Source organism: Pseudopodoces humilis, chromosome 1 (assembly GCF_049639895.1).
Source record: "Pseudopodoces humilis isolate 2021_Gansu_Grassland_sample_001 chromosome 1, ASM4963989v1, whole genome shotgun sequence".
Lineage (NCBI taxonomy): Eukaryota > Metazoa > Chordata > Aves > Passeriformes > Paridae > Pseudopodoces > Pseudopodoces humilis.
Window position 1 is genome coordinate 120,386,965 of NC_142200.1, and position 18,705 is coordinate 120,405,669.

The 18,705-nt window shown below is 37.1% G+C and overlaps 1 protein-coding gene across 6 annotated transcripts in view; it reads left to right on the forward strand.

The window, feature by feature from the left end:
- The window catches only part of HYCC1 (hyccin PI4KA lipid kinase complex subunit 1), a 55,088-nt gene extending 37,051 nt beyond the window's left edge, over positions 1-18,037 (forward strand). For 5 of the 6 annotated variants that reach the window (XM_088058440.1, XM_088058424.1, XM_005518871.3 and 2 more), the window contains exons 4-11: positions 3,184-3,363; positions 5,858-5,938; positions 6,344-6,459; positions 6,782-6,877; positions 8,527-8,643; positions 9,375-9,462; positions 9,948-10,107; positions 17,439-18,037. In XM_088058440.1, the coding sequence (XP_087914566.1) occupies positions 3,184-3,363; positions 5,858-5,938; positions 6,344-6,459; positions 6,782-6,877; positions 8,527-8,643; positions 9,375-9,462; positions 9,948-10,107; positions 17,439-17,995 (1,395 nt within the window). In that variant the 3' untranslated portion in view covers positions 17,996-18,037. Of the gene's footprint in view, positions 1-3,183; positions 3,364-5,857; positions 5,939-6,343; positions 6,460-6,781; positions 6,878-8,526; positions 8,644-9,374; positions 9,463-9,947; positions 10,108-16,281; positions 16,577-17,438 lie in introns of all 6 variants that reach the window. The other variant, XM_014248641.2, reaches the window with a different exon arrangement.
- The last annotated feature ends 668 nt before the right edge of the window (positions 18,038-18,705 follow it).

Consider the following 18,705-nt stretch of genomic DNA (forward strand, 5'->3'; position numbering starts at 1 on the left):
GAAAGGGGATAGGTTTTGTCAGTACCTGTACTAAGAAGGTTTTGTATCCCATGGCTGCCCATGCTTTAAAATGTCCAGGTATGTTCAGAACATCCTGATCTGGGTTTAATAATGTATTGTTAACTGCTTTCTACCATCCAGAAATCCTTTTGTACATTCTTTTAAAATTGCACCAAATACTTAATTCTTCTGAAAAGACCCAGAAATAACGCATCTTCCCAAAGTTTGAGATTATGCCAGTACTAGAGGTCAGAGGATAAAATGCTTTCGGTACATATGCTTTTAGAGAGAATGCTGGTAGTGAAACTCCCAGGTTGTCCAGCAAAGAACAAGTGTAATTTTAATTTGCTGCTCAGAAAGGCATTGTGAGTCATTCCAACTACTGAGTCAAGCCTGTCTGGTCCTCAGAATTCATGTCAAAATGTAAATTAATCTGATGAGTCTCCCTGTTGATAGTCTAATTAATACTTTCATATGTTCTTTGATTTCTTACTACTTCTGACTATCATTAGATTTTTCAGGGGCCTTAGTAGCAGGTTGCTGCTGCAGCTTCTGCTTGAAAAGGTTGTTGGGATAATTGCAGGGGCAAGGTATTGAAGATTTCCCTATTAGTGAGACTTTTAATTGAAATTAAAAGCTAGTGTTGACACTGAGTGTTGTGCTGTCTTGAGAAAAAGTCCTAAAATCTTTTTTGGACTGTTCTCCAAGTAGCTGTCAGTTTGTGGAAGAGGCTACTTGTAGCTTTCCACATTGTGAAAATAATTACAAACCAGCAGTTAAAAAGAAAATTAATGTCTTTTAACTGCTATTTGAGATCTGTTAGCTGCATTGTTTAATGCCATCTTGCTGCACTGTGGAGGGTCTATGCTGTCCTCTCTTATCTCATGGGTGTAATGCAAAGGGGAAGGATTAATGATGAACACTATAAAACCACCAAGTTAAAAAATGGACAAACAACCTTATCTGTACAGCTTTGAATATATGTACTTATAATAATTATCAGTACTGTAAAATTGTGATTAATCTTGTTTTGCGGGATTGATGAGGAGTTTTTTAAGCATTTGAAACGTAATAATGGGTATTTTCTGCTGTAACTGCATTTTCCTGCTTTCCTGGTTCATGTTTGCTTTTTATATTGGTTGTTTTGGTTTGCTTTTCCAAAAAATTAATTAGCCATTTGTCAGATGTATGAACTACTTGTTTAAAATCTGCTTCATAGCTGTATTAGTAAAGGCTTGGTTAGTTACTTTTGAGGGCCACTTCTAGGTGAAAAATGTAATTCAATGAAAGGAGAGTCCAGAAGATGTGAAGATTTAAGGGACTTAAAATTCACTAGAGACTTCCAGTGGTAAAAAAGAATTAAATAAATATGTGACAGGGTTTTTTTCAAAGATTGAAGACTTTTTGCTTTTTACTTAAAACACTCTTGCTCTCTTTTTAGATAGGAGCCAATCAGGCTTTTGCATTAGGAAATAGCAAGTGTTTGGAGTGTCTAACACACTTGGGTGCAGCTTAAAAGGAAGAGAGATGAAATTGCTTGGACAGTCTTCTGTTCCAGCATTAAAAGATGTCTCAGTCTAGTTCTTTCAGAACTGTTCAGTTCAAAATGATATCTTGAAACAGCAACCGTCATTAGTGCGTTTTGATATTAGGTTATAGCATGTGGTGGCATTTTGAGGAAGAAAATCTGGTTTTGTACTGATTATACATTTAAATGTGCTGATACAAAGCTGTCTCAAGTGAGATAATGATGTAAACATGGATACCTGGCACAGCTACTTACGTGCCTTTTAAAGTTCAAGCGCATCGTTCAGAACTGAAACTTCTTTATGGAAAGGATGCAAATTGTGTGCAAAATGTAAGCTGAAAATGGAACACAATTCTGCTGGTAAAGTTTTCTAAAAGAAGGATCTTTGTTGTACTCCTCTTAAAACTGATGACTAGTTTGGCTTGGTGTGGCTTTTTTGCCTTTACTGTAGATTTTTCAGAGATGATTTTTGCAAAGTGAAGTTATATCTCAGAAGCTGAAAGCTCCTCTTTTTTAGAATGGATCAGATTGTCCCAGATTACTTCTTAAAAAAGAACTCAAATCTGCTAAGATCATTCAGTTTCAGAAGTAACTTTGGGAGGTAAGAAATGTTGACTTGACTTTTTTTCATGGAGGAAAAGCTTAGGAAAGCAAACAGCTATTTTTCTAGCATGGTCTCCCTGGTGATTTTGCCTTTGCTTCAGTAAAGGGATGAATATAGAACTGGCTTTCTTATTTTTCTGAAAACTTACTCTACTAAAACTGAAGTTGTGATCTAGACAAATTACAGACCTGAATTTAGTAGTTCAGCTGGCTTTGAAAGTGCCTGCTGTTTTTGACAATATTTTCTAATTGGAGAAAATTAGGAAATCTCCTTATTTCCCTACACTGACACGTGGTGGTTAACAGTGTTTCATCCTTATGTCAAAGATAGGTGGTAGCACAAGAAGGCACATTAAATTCAGGAACACAGTGCAGGCTGATAGCTTAATTGTTATTAAATCTTTTTTTAACTTGATCTAGCTCAGTATATTACTTCCAGTTCAGTGTTTTACATCCATTTGGATCGGCTTAACAAATTTGATTCTAAAATTACTATTGAGGCTTCCCATTTCTGTTTCAAATGTATAAATACATTGAAGCTTCTAGAAGATTTTAATGAGAGTGGGAAAATAAACTAATTCTATTGTGTGCTGAGTTTTTGTAATGCTTGGAATTTAAGTGGTGTAAAGCTCATTCTCACTAGATGGGTAAAGCTTCTAGCTTCATTTTTTGTATGCTGTTGGAGTTGTAAAATAACAAGACCTTTTCTTCAGGTACTTTGTCTGTGTATTACAGATGTATTCAGAGGTATGAGTTATGTGATAACTACCTCAATTTTTTTGCCTTTGAGACTGAAGGAAGTGAGCCAAAAATGAGGCAAAGCAGCCACTGGAATTTTTTTATTCACGTAGGATGAATGGCTCTGCTTTTATAATCTGAAAGTATATTATAGGCATGAAAGTGTGTGACTTGGGCAGTTATTGTATCAGTTATGCCCTAATAACTAAAATGTCATTTTTATCAGTTTACAGTTTTGGCTAAAGGATTGATCTGGACAAAGTTGCAGATTTTTGTAATGTTTTATTCATTCTTGATTGTTAATTGTATTTCAGCTTCTGGAGCCAGTTTGCCATCAGCTCTTTGAGTTCTATCGCAGTGGTGATGAAGAATTGCTTCGGTTTACGCTGCAGTTTCTGCCAGAATTGATGTGGTGCTACCTTGCTGTCTCAGTCAGCAGAGATTTGCAGAGCAGTGGATGCATAGAGGCTCTTCTCCTAGGAGTTTATAACTTGGTTTGTATTTCAACATTTTGCCTTAGAATTGAAATGATTATTTTAGTCTCAGCTCTTCAAATTGATGTATGTCAGAAGTCTGCAACATGAACTTTCATTCTTTGGTCAATATTTTCTCTGTTCTTTCTGTGGTTCTTGAATTTTTTGTTACTTATTTCTTGGTATGGTGATTAAACTCACATTCTGCTTGAGAATTTTTCGAGGCACTGCTTTTGAAATTGTTGCCTGTATTTTCTGGGGTATTTTGACTATCTGGACTAAAATCACAAAAAAATTACTTTCAACTAATACTTGACTGCTGAACACTTTGCTTAGCTTTGAGAAATGAAAGGTATCCGTTTTGAAGTAACCTTGACATTTTAAAAATTCTTTTAATGAAAATAGCCTGTTTGTTGCTACATATATGCTTTGAAGAACAGAATTAATAAGGAACCCTTAAAAGCACCATATTTTAGTCTTTTTATGGCTATTTAAAAATACTTAGTGTTTTATTATGGCTGTTGGGATTCTTGTCTGTAGTTTGTTCTGGTTGTTTTAGGAAGGCTTTTTGTGACATGAAACTTCCAGTCTCTTCATTCTGAAGATCTGGAGAAGGCAGCTGCTATCCATCTCCTAGAGATAATCACAGGTGTCTTCACCAAGGAAGTGAAAATGTCTTTTTCACTCAGGAGTCTAATTTAAAAGACCTGAGCTCTTACATTCCACTCCTCTTGAGGCAGACTACAGGCTTCCTGCCTTTTCTGTATGCTTAGTTGTATCTGACAAGAACATTCCTGAAAAGCATTTAGTCTTATCTTAAGCCTTAAGGCAATTCACTCCTTTATATCCATGATGAAGTAATTTCAAGTGGTTCATGGATGTGGCTGTAATCACTTGTTCTTCTCCCAGAAGAGATTACATTTACAGTTAAGCTTGAAACCAGTCTGGTAACATACTCTCTTAGCTGTGAACAGTTTCTTTCTCAATTAGTAACTTGGCTTTCTGTCTTCAGCTGCCTGGGGTCATAAGATTTTCACAGCCAGCTTCTCCAGGAAGCTGTAGATCAGCATGACTTTTGGGAACTTTTTTCCCTATATTGCTTTAAGGCATAAGGACTGCTTATGGTTAAACAGTGCCAGGGTACTCAAGCTGACTTCCCTGCTGCTGGTGTTGTATAAAATTTATAACTGAAACAATCAAGATGATATTGTTCTTTAGTATACAGGTTGAAAAGATAGTAGGTGACCTGCTTAGGTACTTATTTTCTCTTCAACCAACTATTTTATGTTTTCAAAACCAAGAGGATGTGCAAAGCCTAATATAAATAGTAATTCCTGTGTAAAATGTACAATGGACTCTGAAAGCTGAACATGTTCAGTAGAGTCCTGCAGTTTTTTACTGAAGGAAAATGAAAAATATTATTCAGAATAATTTAAAAATTGCTACATTGTGAGGGGTGTGGAATTATTGTGGCTGAACCCTGAGATCATGAAATGGTTTGTTCTACCTTCAGCTTAGGGACATACAGTGGTAGTGCATGTGGTTGAAAGTTTTTGCTTTCCTAGCTGTAGTTATCAGGATTTTTTTTAATACACTTCAGATCTTGAAATGTACTCCTTAAACTTAATTAGAAATCTGATTATAATGAAGAATTCAAATATTATTTTTAGAATTTAGAAGTTTGGATGTAGCCATTTTCTTTCTCCTGACATATTGAGGAACGTGTTTTCCACACTGATGCAGGGGCTATATTAAAAATTCAAGTGTTGGGGTTTATTTGGAGAGCAGAAGAGCTGTGCAGCTTTTCAGAAGGAGCAGCTCTGTGTGCCCTTTTGATCTTTTTCAGTCTTCCTTTACTGCTTTATATTTTATTTTAAGACAGGAGTTTTAATAATTACTATGTGAAGTTAGACCTTCAGCCTTCCAACACATGGGTGTTAGGAGACACTGAAACTTCTCTCTAATTACTGCTGCTGGATACATGAAATCAGCTACTGAAATTTAGAGAAGAGGAAAGTAAAATCTAGTGTGTGGTGCTTGTTTCAGTCAGGTCTGCTTTGGATCTTTAAAAATTTTTTATTTTAAATACTCCAGTGCTCTTCTGTGGTACAAAACCACATCTCGTTTTGCCTTACCCATTAGTCTTCTGTTAACTTACAGGGACAAGAAGTCTGTCAGCCACTGCTGTGGTGGTATCTTTCAGGAAAGTAGCCTCACAATTAGCAAATAGTGTATAATTGAAAAAAGATAATGTTTTAAACATGATGTGTCCTGTTAATGTTTTTAAAGTGGATTATGCATGCAAATGGATGTGCCCTTGGCTAAGTTATTTGAAGAGTTTTCATAAACAAACAAAACATGCTGTGATAGAAAGCAAATAGAGAGATAATTTCTAGCTTGTAGCTTGGATTGTTATAGTATCCCTATCTCTCCCTATAATAAATAGTATCTAACATTTTAGGATGTTTGTTTTCTGTAGTACAGTGTAACCATTGATATCTTCTGTATTTTTCAGGAGATAGTTGACAAAGAGGGACAAAGCAAAGTGCTGAGTTTCACAATTCCATCTTTGTCCAAACCTTCAATCTATCATGAAGTAAGTTTCACACCTACAGAGTGAAATTCCTGATTGAGAAGGGCAGTATGCTATGGGGGCCTGTTTGTTTAGAACCTAAGTGAAAAGTAGTGTTAATATATTGTATGATGACATAGGAGCGTACTTCTGAGATTTCTGAGTGCTGCTAACTGGTCTCTGAGACCTTTTCAAGGTAGAATAGTCATAATGGCATAATACCCATACAGCAATTATGTCTCTTTTATTTTCTGAAACCATGTACCTTATCTGGTGCAAAACAAACAGATAACATCTAAACAGGCAGATAAAATTAAGCCTGTTGAAAATTTATATATAAATATGGTGATGCTTATTGTTGTCTATTTTCACTTGCATTAGAGCAAGATTTGGGGTGGACATGCTCTGAATGACCCCTTTTTCCTTTAGCCTTCCAGCATTGGCTCCATGGCTCTCACTGAAGGAGCTTTGTCACAGCACGGTTTGTCCAGGGTTGTGTACAGTGGACCTCATCCTCAGAGGGAGATGCTGACAGCCCAGAACAGGTGAAATTGTATCATGGGATTTTGCTTGAGAGTCCATAATGGATCTGAGCTTCTAATTTTTTGTATAGTTGCAGACTGAAGGAGGATGGGTGTATGTTGTGCTTTGTCATGTGCCTTTTTGTTTCTAAACACGTGTAAATGTAGATGAGGAAGGATCAGCAGGGCACGTTACTACATGTAGAGGAAAAGCTTACTCAGTTGTTGATTGTATTGATATACAATACCAGAACTGTTCAAATGACTCTTAAATTTCCCTGTAAATTTGTTTTCTTTCAAAAAATAAAGTTGGTAATGGAATTCCAATGTTTCTTTCAAATCCCAGGTTTGAAGTGCTGACTTTCCTTCTGCGCTGCTACAATGCTGCCTTAAGCTACATGCCTGCAATGTCTCTTCAGTCATTGTGTCAAATTTGTTCAAGGTAATTTCTGTAGGTTGTTTACTCTTAAAAGGGCATTTCCAGCTTGAAATACAGTCAGGTTTGTTTTTTTTTTTATAAAAACAAGCTTTGAGTTCCCAAAGGCTGCTTTTAAACTTGACTTTTTCTCATAGGTGTTTACAGCTGCATTATTTGCTTTTTAAATATATCTTCCATAACTTTGGGTTGAGATCTCAAAATGGGGAACAATAACCTGGCTTATATGCAGGTTAAGCTTCTCCTTTAAGAGGAGAAGTCAAAGGGAACTGTTTGTTTTTAATAACAGTAGTTGTATTTGTGTGAACTAAAGAGAGCAGGAAGTGTCTTTCAGATGTGTGGTATATTTTGCATTGCAGGTTTGCTAAATACAGATGCTGTGCAGGTTGAAACTTTCTTGTAATTATAGTAGGTGTTGGAACTAGAAATACATTCATTTTTATGGATACGTTGAGTATTTCCAAAATCAGCTGTTGCTCCAAAAGCCAAAACAATAATGCCAACACACCCCTCCTGACCTCAAAACAAAACAAAACAAGCCTACCTCAGCTTTAGTTACAGTGTCTATTTTTTGATCAGTATCTTTTCTCAAAGAAGAGAAATGGGTAGTAAACATGTCTGTCTCTGGATTTTCAAAAGTGGAATGTTAAGAAAAAAATTAGAATGCTCTCCTTAACTTGGGAAGCCCAAGAGACCGAGAAGCCAACTGCAGCAACTTTTTCCTAGGATAGCTCCTGGACTTCTCTCACAACTAAAGCATTATAATGGATGCCTGTGAGATTTCCTTCTCTTCAAAGGAGGCAAGAGACTTAGGAGTTTGGAGTACTTGGCAATATTTACAAGAGTAATTACAAGATCTTTGTTAGATAAAATGCTCTGAAATACGAGGTAAAAAATACTTAGAAGCTAAGGATTGTGGAAATGAGACTGATGTTGCTTATTCTGCTTGATTAGGTTTTGATTGTGTTTGGAATTTTTAAAGCATCCCAAAAAACCCCAAGCAAGTTACCAGCAGATGCAAGCAAGTCTTTCTGCTTCAAGATGTTGAATGTTTGGATACTGATTTAATGCTGTACAGTTTAACTTCTTTCATTATTTTTTGTTCCTGACTGACTTTGTCATTCATGTTTCTCTGCTTATTGAAAATCTTACCCTGACAGCATTTTGGAATAGACAGCATGTTAGAATATGGGGAATATGTGTCAGAAGCCCAGAATATCTTTCATATAAGTGGTGGAATCTATATCTTTCAATATGTGGTGGAATCTATAGTCTGCTATTTGGAGATATAGAATCACTCTTTTAATTGGTTTGAGCAGTGTGGAATTTAGGGGGTTTTCTTCTAGTAAGGCTAATTCATTTTTTATCACTTCCTTAAATTACAAACATGGATTGTAAATGTGAAAATTACAGCACAAAATACTTCACAGATTAAAAAAATGCAGATTAAAAAATTTAAAAAATACAGATATTTTGCATTTGGGCAGTTACTAAGTCTCTCTTCATAAGAAAGTTGTCCTGTATGTCATTCTTGAATTTTTAGAAGTAACTTGGGGCTTCTTAAAACGGATCAGTACTGGTGAAGTATTGAAGGTATATAAACCACAAAGGTGATTCCACATTATTTACTAACGACAAGTGTATGATTTCTTTAGAATTTGTGTCTGTGGATATCCTCGCCAACAAGTGAGAAAGTACAAGGGAGTCAACAGTAGGATTCCAGTTTCATCTGAGTTCATGGTGCAAATGCTAACAGGGATCTATTATTCCTTGTAAGTTGGGTTTTTTCTAATACGGAAACAAATAGAGAAATGCCAACCTAATTTGTGTACTTGTTCAGACATGCTACCTTGGAGTCATTATGTTTTCCTATGGGCAGATGTTGTGTCTAGCAATAAGGTCCATGGGAGGAGACATTTTCCAATAGTTGGATGAAGTTACCTATGTCATACTGGAGAAAGACGGCTGGAGCAGCACTTGATAGGTGTAACTACTGGTGGGAAGAAAATACTGTAAAAAGCCTTTTCCAGCCATTGTCTGCTGTCCACATTTTTGCATGGTTAGTTTTAACATCAGTCTAGTTAAGGAAAAGAGGCTATGTTTTTTTCTCTGAATGCTGGTGTTATCTACCCTTTGGTAGTCATGTTAATGTGTGAGGCTTACTTAGTAGCTGAAATAATTGGAGACTAGTAATACACGAATACTCAAAAGGTGGAGTAATATTAAAACATCCCGTTTGTATTTCAGAGTATTTTGTGACTAGCTGATGAACAGCTAATACAATTTTTAGACTGCTTGGGGTGGCCAATGAAAATAAAACTTTGTCTCCATAGATGCTACTTCTAAGTTCTCTAATTAGCAGGCTTACTGCTTACAAACACAAGTAGATCAAATCCTCTTAGCTGAACTCTCAAGGTACACCAGAGCTGTGAAGGTTGTGTGACAAAGAAGGTTCATCTGTCGACATAGGTGCTTATTATTACACATGATTTTACCTTTGCAGTTATAATGGAGAGTGGGATCTGGCTCGTAAAGCTATGGAAGACGTTTTGTATAGAGCACAGCTTGAACTGTATCCAGAACCTCTGCTGGTAGGTATTTTATTTCAGCAGTTTGTTGAGTAGAATTTTTAGCCTGGGAAGTCCTTGCTGTGAGCATGCATGATACAAGATGATACCAGGAACCCCAGTCTATGTTGTGAGCTTGTGCAAACAGCTCAGTCTGTAAATGCACACTACACAGGGCTTTTCACTGCGCTTAGTCGTGGTGGCATGTTTCCTTGTGACCGAGCTGTTTTCAGAAGAGCACTTCCAAGTCTTCAGAACTAAGATAATAGTGCAGCAGAACCCTCAAGCAGTAGTCATGTCTTGAAACTGGAAACTTTCTATTAAGAAAGGGGCAAGTGTAAGTTCTGAGAGCTAATTGTAACCAGCATTCTTTATATACCATGCAAAAGGGTGACCAGAAATTGGAACTGTATATAGTGTTCTTCTTGAAATAGTGAGAACCCCCAACAGAATTCTTCTAAAATTTGGACCTTTGTCACAGGAACTAAAGTGCATCTCTTCTGTTCTAGGTTGCTAATGCAATAAAAGCTTCACTGCCTCAGGGTGCCATAATATCTAGTAGAGAAGGTGCAAGATGCATTCAATTTGAAATTACACCTACTTCATCCAGAATATCAAGAAATGCTGTGACTAGCATGTCTATAAGAGGGCATAGATGGAAAAGGCATGGTAAGAAACACATTTTGCAATGAATTCTTAACTTTTCCCACGTTTTTAAAATAATACTGAGAATTTTATTATTTCACATATTTATTGCTTATAGGCAAGCAGCACTTTGGAGGTTTTTATTTTCTTGACTGATGGATGGGATTTTCAACACAATTCAGATGAAGTATATTCTTTATTTCCTTAACCATGTCTTAAAAAAACCCACAGCGCACACAAACCGTTTTTGTTAAAGGGACATGTACACAATTACTGCTCCCTTAGAAAATTATGTTCCTGCTTCCTCTTGAAAACTAGTTTCTAGTTTTTTCTGAAGGAAAATACATATTTAACAACTTTACCACAGACCTCATCTGTCTTAAAGTACTTAAATAAGAATTGGATATAAGGATAGAGGGATAAATTACTTTGTTTTGGTGTTGTGGTTTAAGCCCACACAACAAGTTAGCCCTGTACAGCTGCTTATGCACTCCCCACAATGGGATGGGGGAGAGAACTGGAAGAGTAAAAGTGAGAAATCTTGTTGAACTAAATCCAGTTAATGAGATAAATCAAATTTTTGCTTGTGCCTGTGAGCAAAGCAAAACAGGGAATTCATGCACCACTCCCCCCTGGGCAGGCAGGAGTTCAGCCATGCCCAGGAAAGCAGAGCTCCATCTCGCCTGACAGTTACTTGGGAGGACAAACACCAAATATCCCCCCCTCTTCCTTTTTCTTCCCACAACTTTATATACTGACTATGATGTTACATGGTCTGGGATACCCTGTGGGTCAGGTGGGGGCAGCTGTCCCAACTGTGTCCCCTCCCGGCTTTTTGTGCACCCCCAGCCTGCTCACTTGGTGGGGTGAGGAGCAGAAAAGGCCTTGCATCTGTGCAAGCACTGCTCAGCAATAACAAAAATTCCCCTCTATCAATAAAGTATCAACACCATTTCCACCCCAAATCCAAAACACAGCCCCATACCAGCTGCTGTGGAGAAAATTGTCTCTGTTCCAGCCAAAGCCTGTATATTTGGGCAAACTAATATAAGGGCTTCCACAAAGCAGAGCACAAGTCTGGGCCAAAAAGTGGGGGGAAAATGGTGCTGAATATACTGCAGAAGTAGAAGTACCAACAAGAGATTGTGTGAATCTTAATGTTGTGTTTCACTATCTTTGCCATCTTCAGATGAGGGAAGAGCCACTGGACCAGCAATCAGAATTGGCAATTGTTCTTTTGGGATTGTAATCCTAGTAACAGGCTAAGAGCATGAGGAGGGTAGATAAGAGTGTTTTTTCAAAAGGTTCACTGGAGATTTTGTATGATATGTCCGAAGTGAGCTTTTGTAGGATACGGACAGCTCAGTTCAAAAAATCTTGCTAAGTTACTTGTCATAAGTAGGCCAAGAGATAATTCAGGTAGGTGTTGAGAAACACTTGGTGGTAGAACACATTTGTGGTAAGCTTACAATGATAAGGTGCCAGAGGGGGTGAAGGACAGAGAAGAAAGGTAAAATAACCAAATTCCATTTCATTTGATTAAAAGCTGCTTAAAACTGTCAGACAAACCTGAGGAGCAAAGCATTAGTGTCTTTCGTGAGATGAGTCATTTCTGTTGTCTCAAGGCTGCTATGGACCATTTTATTTTTCTTTCTTCAGCCTTAAAGTTATTAAGCATGAATTATTGACCAGATGCAAGAAAACAGTATGATATCTTAGCTTTTAAATGGACAAATGCCCTCTAAAGCTTGTCAGTTTTGTTAGCTATTATTTTTTGAGTGGTTTTGGTGCTTATTCAAATGAGATGGTGGAGAGTAACATAGATCAAGGATACTGAGTGCTAGGTCATCCAGAGAAATTGAAAGTGTATTATAATAAACATTCCCTTTGTGTTTACAGGGGACGGAAATGGTACAAAATGAGTATGGATACATCCTTATAAGAATGCAAAATTTTCAGCAAATACAGAAATAGAGAATTTTTTACAGTTATTGCCTCCATGCAGGCAGTGTGACTGGGTGAAGTTCAAGGAAGAAAGTGTGAGACAAGTTGCCCTGCAGCAGATAACAGTAAGGTGAAAGGGAAATAAGAATACCAGTTGAACTCAGAAGTGGAGTGGAATGCTGTTTTATGAGAGTCTTATAAAGTAGGACAAGTTGAGAGAAACAGCAATAATCTAGTTAGTGCAACTCGAGCAAGGAGTGAGTCGTCAGTGTTCAGGGATGAAGATTGAAAGACTAAGAACTTTTTCAAAACAGCTCATGTCAACATTTTGTTTGGCTTTCTGTTGGACTTGTCTCAACAGTACAGGATTTAATGAAGAGGAAGAAAATCACTTGGTGTAAGGTGGGTTGGAATGGAATATGTGGCAGGTTGTGGGAGTAATTGTAAATTTGAAAGCTATGCAATCATTAGGCTAATTTAGAGTCCAGAGCTGAATCTGTGGTATCTAGCTAAGTGACTGTCAATTGTGTTAAGTGGTAAATATTCCATGCATAAATCACTTTGGCTAATTTCCTCAAAATTCTCATTATAAAATCCTAACAAATCTTTTGTTTGTGACTCAGACAGCCTTTCTGAAGTCAAAGTGGATGGTCTCCCGTAGTTCAGAATTCTAATTCATAACCTAATTCAATAACCTAATTCAGTGCCACACAATTCCTGAGGAAAAAAAGATACAAAATACAACTTCAGGATTGGCATGCAGAAAGAGTATCAAGGCTTGTGCTTAAACATTCTTGTTCAAATGAAAATTAATACTGGAATTGGTAGAAATTAGATGACAAACCTTGTACCTCTTGACCATTATTCACTCTCTCTCACACAGTGTAAGACGAAAAATGTATTTGGGGGGTTATTTCTATTTTCATTGTAATAAAAATTAGTATAAATGGATTTGGAAGTCAGAGGAGACAGCTGAGAGGTATTTGCTGTTATACATTATGTGAACTAGGAGAACTGATGAATCAAATTATCTCTTGGGGAAGCAAAGGCAGCAATTTCCAATCACTAATGTGTGTAAAATAAAATAGAAGAACCCCAGTGAATCACATTTACAGCTGAGAAGCATGGGCCATAGTTTCTTTATATTTTAAAAAATTTCTTTTACTTCAAAAGTTTTCAGATACTAGATCTTGCTAGCCTTTGCTAGAACTCTGGATTGAAGTCAGTTTTGAATAAAGGTTGAGTTAACATTGAATATTGTGTTCCTTAACCCTGTAATTTGCTCATTTAGGAGCACTTACTTAGAAGGACATTTTCAATTCAATTACTAATGTGAATTTGGACTTCACAGACAGGTACTTCAGAGGTGCTAAAGGTGAGGGTGATTTGCAAAATGAATCCATCTAATCGGAAATGGGTAATGTATATGGAGTGAGCTGATACTTAGCAACAAATTATTTAGTGCTATTAGATTGGAGTGCCTATAAATTATCACACCTGAAGGGGAGCATTAGCTCTTGTGTGTAGGAGAAATACTCTGATTTAACAGACTGAGAGGAGCTGACCAGATGTTGGTAAGATACATAACACAAAAACAAAGCCATCAAGTAGCAAAGAAGGACAAGAAATTTCTTTTTTCTTCACTGCAGAAATTGTCTTTATTGTAGTACACAAGGTTTAAAAATGCTAGTCTTTGAATCCTCTCCATGGAGAGAATTTTCTTAATTTTTTTTTTAGCAATATTAATTCCTGAAATAATTGTATCATACAAGAGTCTGAAGTTAATGCTAGTCTTGGAGCATAAGCCTGGTGCTTTTATGACTAATTAAATAGGCTAACACAGTTGTGCAGGACATGTAGCTTCAATTTGTGGGGGTTAAAATTGAATTACAATCTGAATGGACAGTTTGCCTGTGCTGTCTGAGGTAAATGATCTGGGCAACCATAATTAGGTAGACTATAATCTTGAATTAAGTTTTAGTAGTTAGTAAACACAAAATACATATTTCAAGGTTGGTTGTCCTGCTCCAAGCATTCAGAAATGTGACACCAAATACATTTTCATTCAACTGCTGTGAGTATATCTATGTTTACAATCCAACTGACATAATTAATCATTTTTGTCTCTACACTGTTCAGCAGTGTCCTTGGTTTTTTCTTCTGTTACATTACCTTGTGCACTAGGTATTAATGGTTGCCTCTCAAAGACTAGACCCCCAGAGCTGTCCAGCTTGAAAGCAGTATTATCTTCACCACCAGTCACTATGAAGCTGAAGGTTCAGTTTGGGTGTCCTTAAAAGTTGTATAATAAGGAGGGTATGCTGCTATGAAGGGTGTGGATTGTGTAGTCTTGTCCCTGTCCCAAGACTGTAGATGCTATGGTAGACAGTATTAATGGGAGTTGAGATACTCAGTATCTTGTGTTTTCCATTAGGTTTCCTTCTGTAGTCAGTTAAATTCAGAGAAAGGTATATTTCCTTTAGATGTTATTATGATGACTCTTTTAACTTTTCAGGTTTTGTTTCCTCAGTTCATTGTAGTAATGGTTACTCAGCTGTGGGAATGCAGCAATACTGGGTAAAGTGCTGATATCACAGCTGGATGTTACATTTAGAAGTGCATACCACCAAATAACAATAACTGGGCATTGCTTTTATACAGAACCTTTAACAAAAAAAATAAATCTTCCTCTGTCTTTCTGATTTTGGCTGTGTACTTTGAGTCTTCTTTCTTTGGAGTTGGATAATTAGTGCTTTTCTGACAGTTAAGCTCTCTTCTGTTCTTTTATCTCTCTGGGGCAGCAGGAAGGAGTTTCAAAGATTGCCATTGGAGAGGCACAAGTTCCTCACTCCAGTGAAGTTAGAGCACTAAGACCAATCAGAGCATTGGTCTTCTCACTAGCCTTTCTGCTCCTGTGTTTTTAAAAAAAAAAAAAAAAGGCTAGTTTTGATGGTGGTATCATTATAACAATTGCTTATTAATTATTATTACTATTGCAGTTCATGGTGCTCTTTGTCACTTTTGCTTCTGAAAATAGAAGGCTTTTGAAGAAAGTGCTGTTACAAGTCACTAGTTCTATCTTGAGTTTCCTCCCAAATACCAGGAATTTAGTGAGAAATAGCATCAGTTATTAATGCCATTTCATTTGGATGGTGCAGCTTGCTAAATAAATATTTTGACTGGTCATGGATTAGTTAGAAAGACTTAGGATGATTAGAATTTTCAGGTAGAATAAGGGATAACCCTTAGCCCAGGGGACACTGATGTCCATCCCTGCCAGAATAACCTTCCAGCTGAGTTGTGATCAGACAGCACAAATGGTAGTGAAGAGCCCAATGCTGGAGCTACTTGACGTAGAAGTACCCTGTGCTTGCACAAGACTCTTCAGTGAGGGGACAGGAGGAAGAGGGGATCCCCTTGAATTAAAGAGCATTAGAGCTGCCACTGTGAAAAATCATCTCATTGTGAATTCCTCTGGTTTTGGACTTCATACTGTCAGTTCAGTGTGCTTCTGTCATGTGCAGGAGCAGACCTGTGCAGTATAGGTGGCCCTTACTTAATCCTCTGGTCTGAAAGAGCTGTGTTACAAATGAAACAGGACTTGAGCTTTATTCTGAGCTGTGCTTTTAGTGCATTTTTAATCTTGTCAAGTTTCTGTGCCACAGCACTCTTCTCCACTAGTTTTTCTGGGGTATCCAGAAATATCTTTCTGGTTGGAAACAGTTGCTTGAAATGAAGGAAGAGAATGGAAATCTAAGTGTGCTTGAGCTGGCTTTGTTGTCTCACTGTTACTTTTCAAGCTGACCAAGGTACAACGTCATGACATTGTATATGTAGAATTTCTAGTCTTGAATGATGATATATGAAGTTGATATGCCATTTCTTTGTAAAAGTAAGTTTCACTCTAGCATGGTGATACAGAGAATATAGTAATAAAAGAGAATTATGAACTGTTCTTTGGTTTCTGATAACCTGTTTCATGATCCTTAGAAATTTCAGTTTTGAAAGATGGCCTTTTCAGTATGTGGTGTAGGCCAATAACTGGAAGATTGAAGACAGCCATTTTAGAAATAAAGCAAAATTTCATACTTGCTAATGTTGCTAATTAACAAGAGGTTAATATGTGTACATCTGCTTTAATTTATAATGCTTAAATCATCTGTATCTATTGGCTTTTGTTTCATATTTTGTTTCAGACATCTTTTGTTGTTTTGTTTTTGTTTTTTTTTTTTTCTTATCCATCTTTAATTCTAGAACAACCAGAGAATGGTAATGATGCTACTGAATTGGGCAACTTTATCATACCTGAGATTAGTGTCACAAGTGTGGCTGGAGAGAGGACCGGGAATGGGGAAAAGAGCAGAGCTCTAGCAGAGAATGATGTTCAGCATTTACAGGGAGTACAGGAAACAGCTACAGATCCTAGAACTGACAGCAAAAGCATGCCAGAAATCAGGAGGCAAAAATCTGTAAGAAAAATGATGGAGGATGGAATAAACTCATCTGGCAGAGTGCAGTTTTAGCAGAGCACTTGTAGCTGCACTCAAAGGTACCGCTGTTGATTGAAAGGGTCACTGCTGCATGTTTCAAGAATTAAAGTATGCAGTTACTATTTGCATGTGTAATAACACAGTTGCATGTATTGCACACAGCTTTTTGTCTGTGCCACAGACAATGATGACATACAAGTAGATATATTTAATCTGGAGAAAATACACCAAGACTCAACATACCTTTGAGTTTATTAAGCATACTTTTGTGAGTTTACAAGATCCAGTGACCAGTGGTATGAAAAATCCATCAAAGTAGATGTTAAAAGTATCTTGCTATGTAACTCAGATTTCACAAATTCTACCTTTCACAGTGTACTGGAGATCTCATGTTGGGCTTGAGTTTCCAACTCTTAACACCAGACCTGTGATGCAGAAAGTGACCTTTCAGTCCTAAAGCATCCTTGGGTTGCTAAATGTGCAGGTGCCATATTGGGTGTCCTGGGGCATTGATCATGTACCTCTGTAATTAACAAGCTTTGCCAAATCCTGTAGTGGATCACTTGCTCAAAATAAGATTTACACTATTTTTGTTCTGTATGGTACTTTCTAATCTTTAAGTTTCTAATTTCCTGCATGAATTAACAAGACTGCATTTTTATTTTTTTTTGTTTCCTTCAAAATCACATCAAAATGAGATTGGGGGCATGCTTTTGATGTAGTTAATGCGGCATTACTTGCTGTAATATCCTAATGAACCTTAATTCCAGAATGTCATGGAATAGGTAAGCGTTGTCTTCTGTTCTCTGTTCTACTGCTTTATGGCTTCGTGCTTATAAATATCAAAATTTAAAAATACGTAAAATCAATGAATGTGAGACAGTCAATTGCTAATTTTTTATTTCTGTTTCTACCATGCAGATAATTCTGATTTAGCAATTGAAGAAGAACTGATAGAAGTATCTGAAACCGATGAAGGGTTTTACTCTAGGGCTACTTCTGGTGCAAGTCAGTCTGCCCTATCCAACAGCAGCACCATGAGCAGCAAGAACCTCTTAGGGAAGAGCCAACGAAGGTCTGGAGGAAACAAACCTGGAGGAAAAGAAAAAGAAGGGGAAACCTGCAGAGAGCATTTATCACGAAAACAAACTCAGAGAGCCTTGAGTGAGAATCTAGAGCTTGTCTCTCTGAAGAGACTGACACTGACAACCAGCCAGTCCCTGCCTAAGCCTGGCAGCCACAGCCTGGCCAGAACGACCACTACTGTGTTTAGTAAATCCTTTGAACAGGTCAGTGGTGTCCCAGTTCCAAATAATCGTGGTGGTGTCTCTGGTACAGAGGCGAACAGGTTTTCAGCTTGCAGTCTTCAGGAGGAAAAATTGATATATGGAACAGAAAGAGCAGATCTTCCTCTTTTAAGCAAACAACCTAATCAGCAGCGACCTCCTAGTATCAGCATAACTTTGTCAACAGATTGATATTAAATTGGCCAGTATAAAAAATAAATTACTGAGACTTCATTCTGATAGTGGTATATTAAGTTCTTAATATGCCATACATTACTTCTTTAAGTCTCAAACCCATAAATCCTTACTTGGTTCATGTTTGACAGTAATGGTGAATAGACAACAGTTATAATTATTTTGAGTCAACTTCTGATAGCTTTACAGCTTCATGAAAAGTTTATACCTTCACCAGCTGAACAAGCATTAATTGGTTGGTTGTCACTGACCAAGGTATGTGGCTTCTTACAGATGTACAATGTGGGAACAAGTAGAGTGTCTCTCCCAGATTCTACTTTGTGTCTTCCACTTGGCATAGGCAAAACTGCAAGTAATTAGGGTTTTTTTAGGAGGAGTCTTGCAGTATTGTCATGCAGTTTTGGAAGAGCATTGTAAGAACAAACATTCTCTTACATGTAAGCTGTGTTTACATGTAAGGTTAAACTAGAAGCATCAGTTCAGTGTTTGATGTTCTGGTGGCTTTTGTATTGTAGTTAGTACATGTAACAATGTTCATACTTCTTTATGCCTGTATCAGACCAATTTTATTTAGATGCATTTTGATTTACCTGTATGTCTTCAAAACTGGGCCTGAAGTAATAAAGGAGCAGTGCTTGTGGCTGGGCGTTATTATCAATTGCTGTAGTAGTCACTCTTTAGACTTAAAAATTGTGTGACAGACTCTT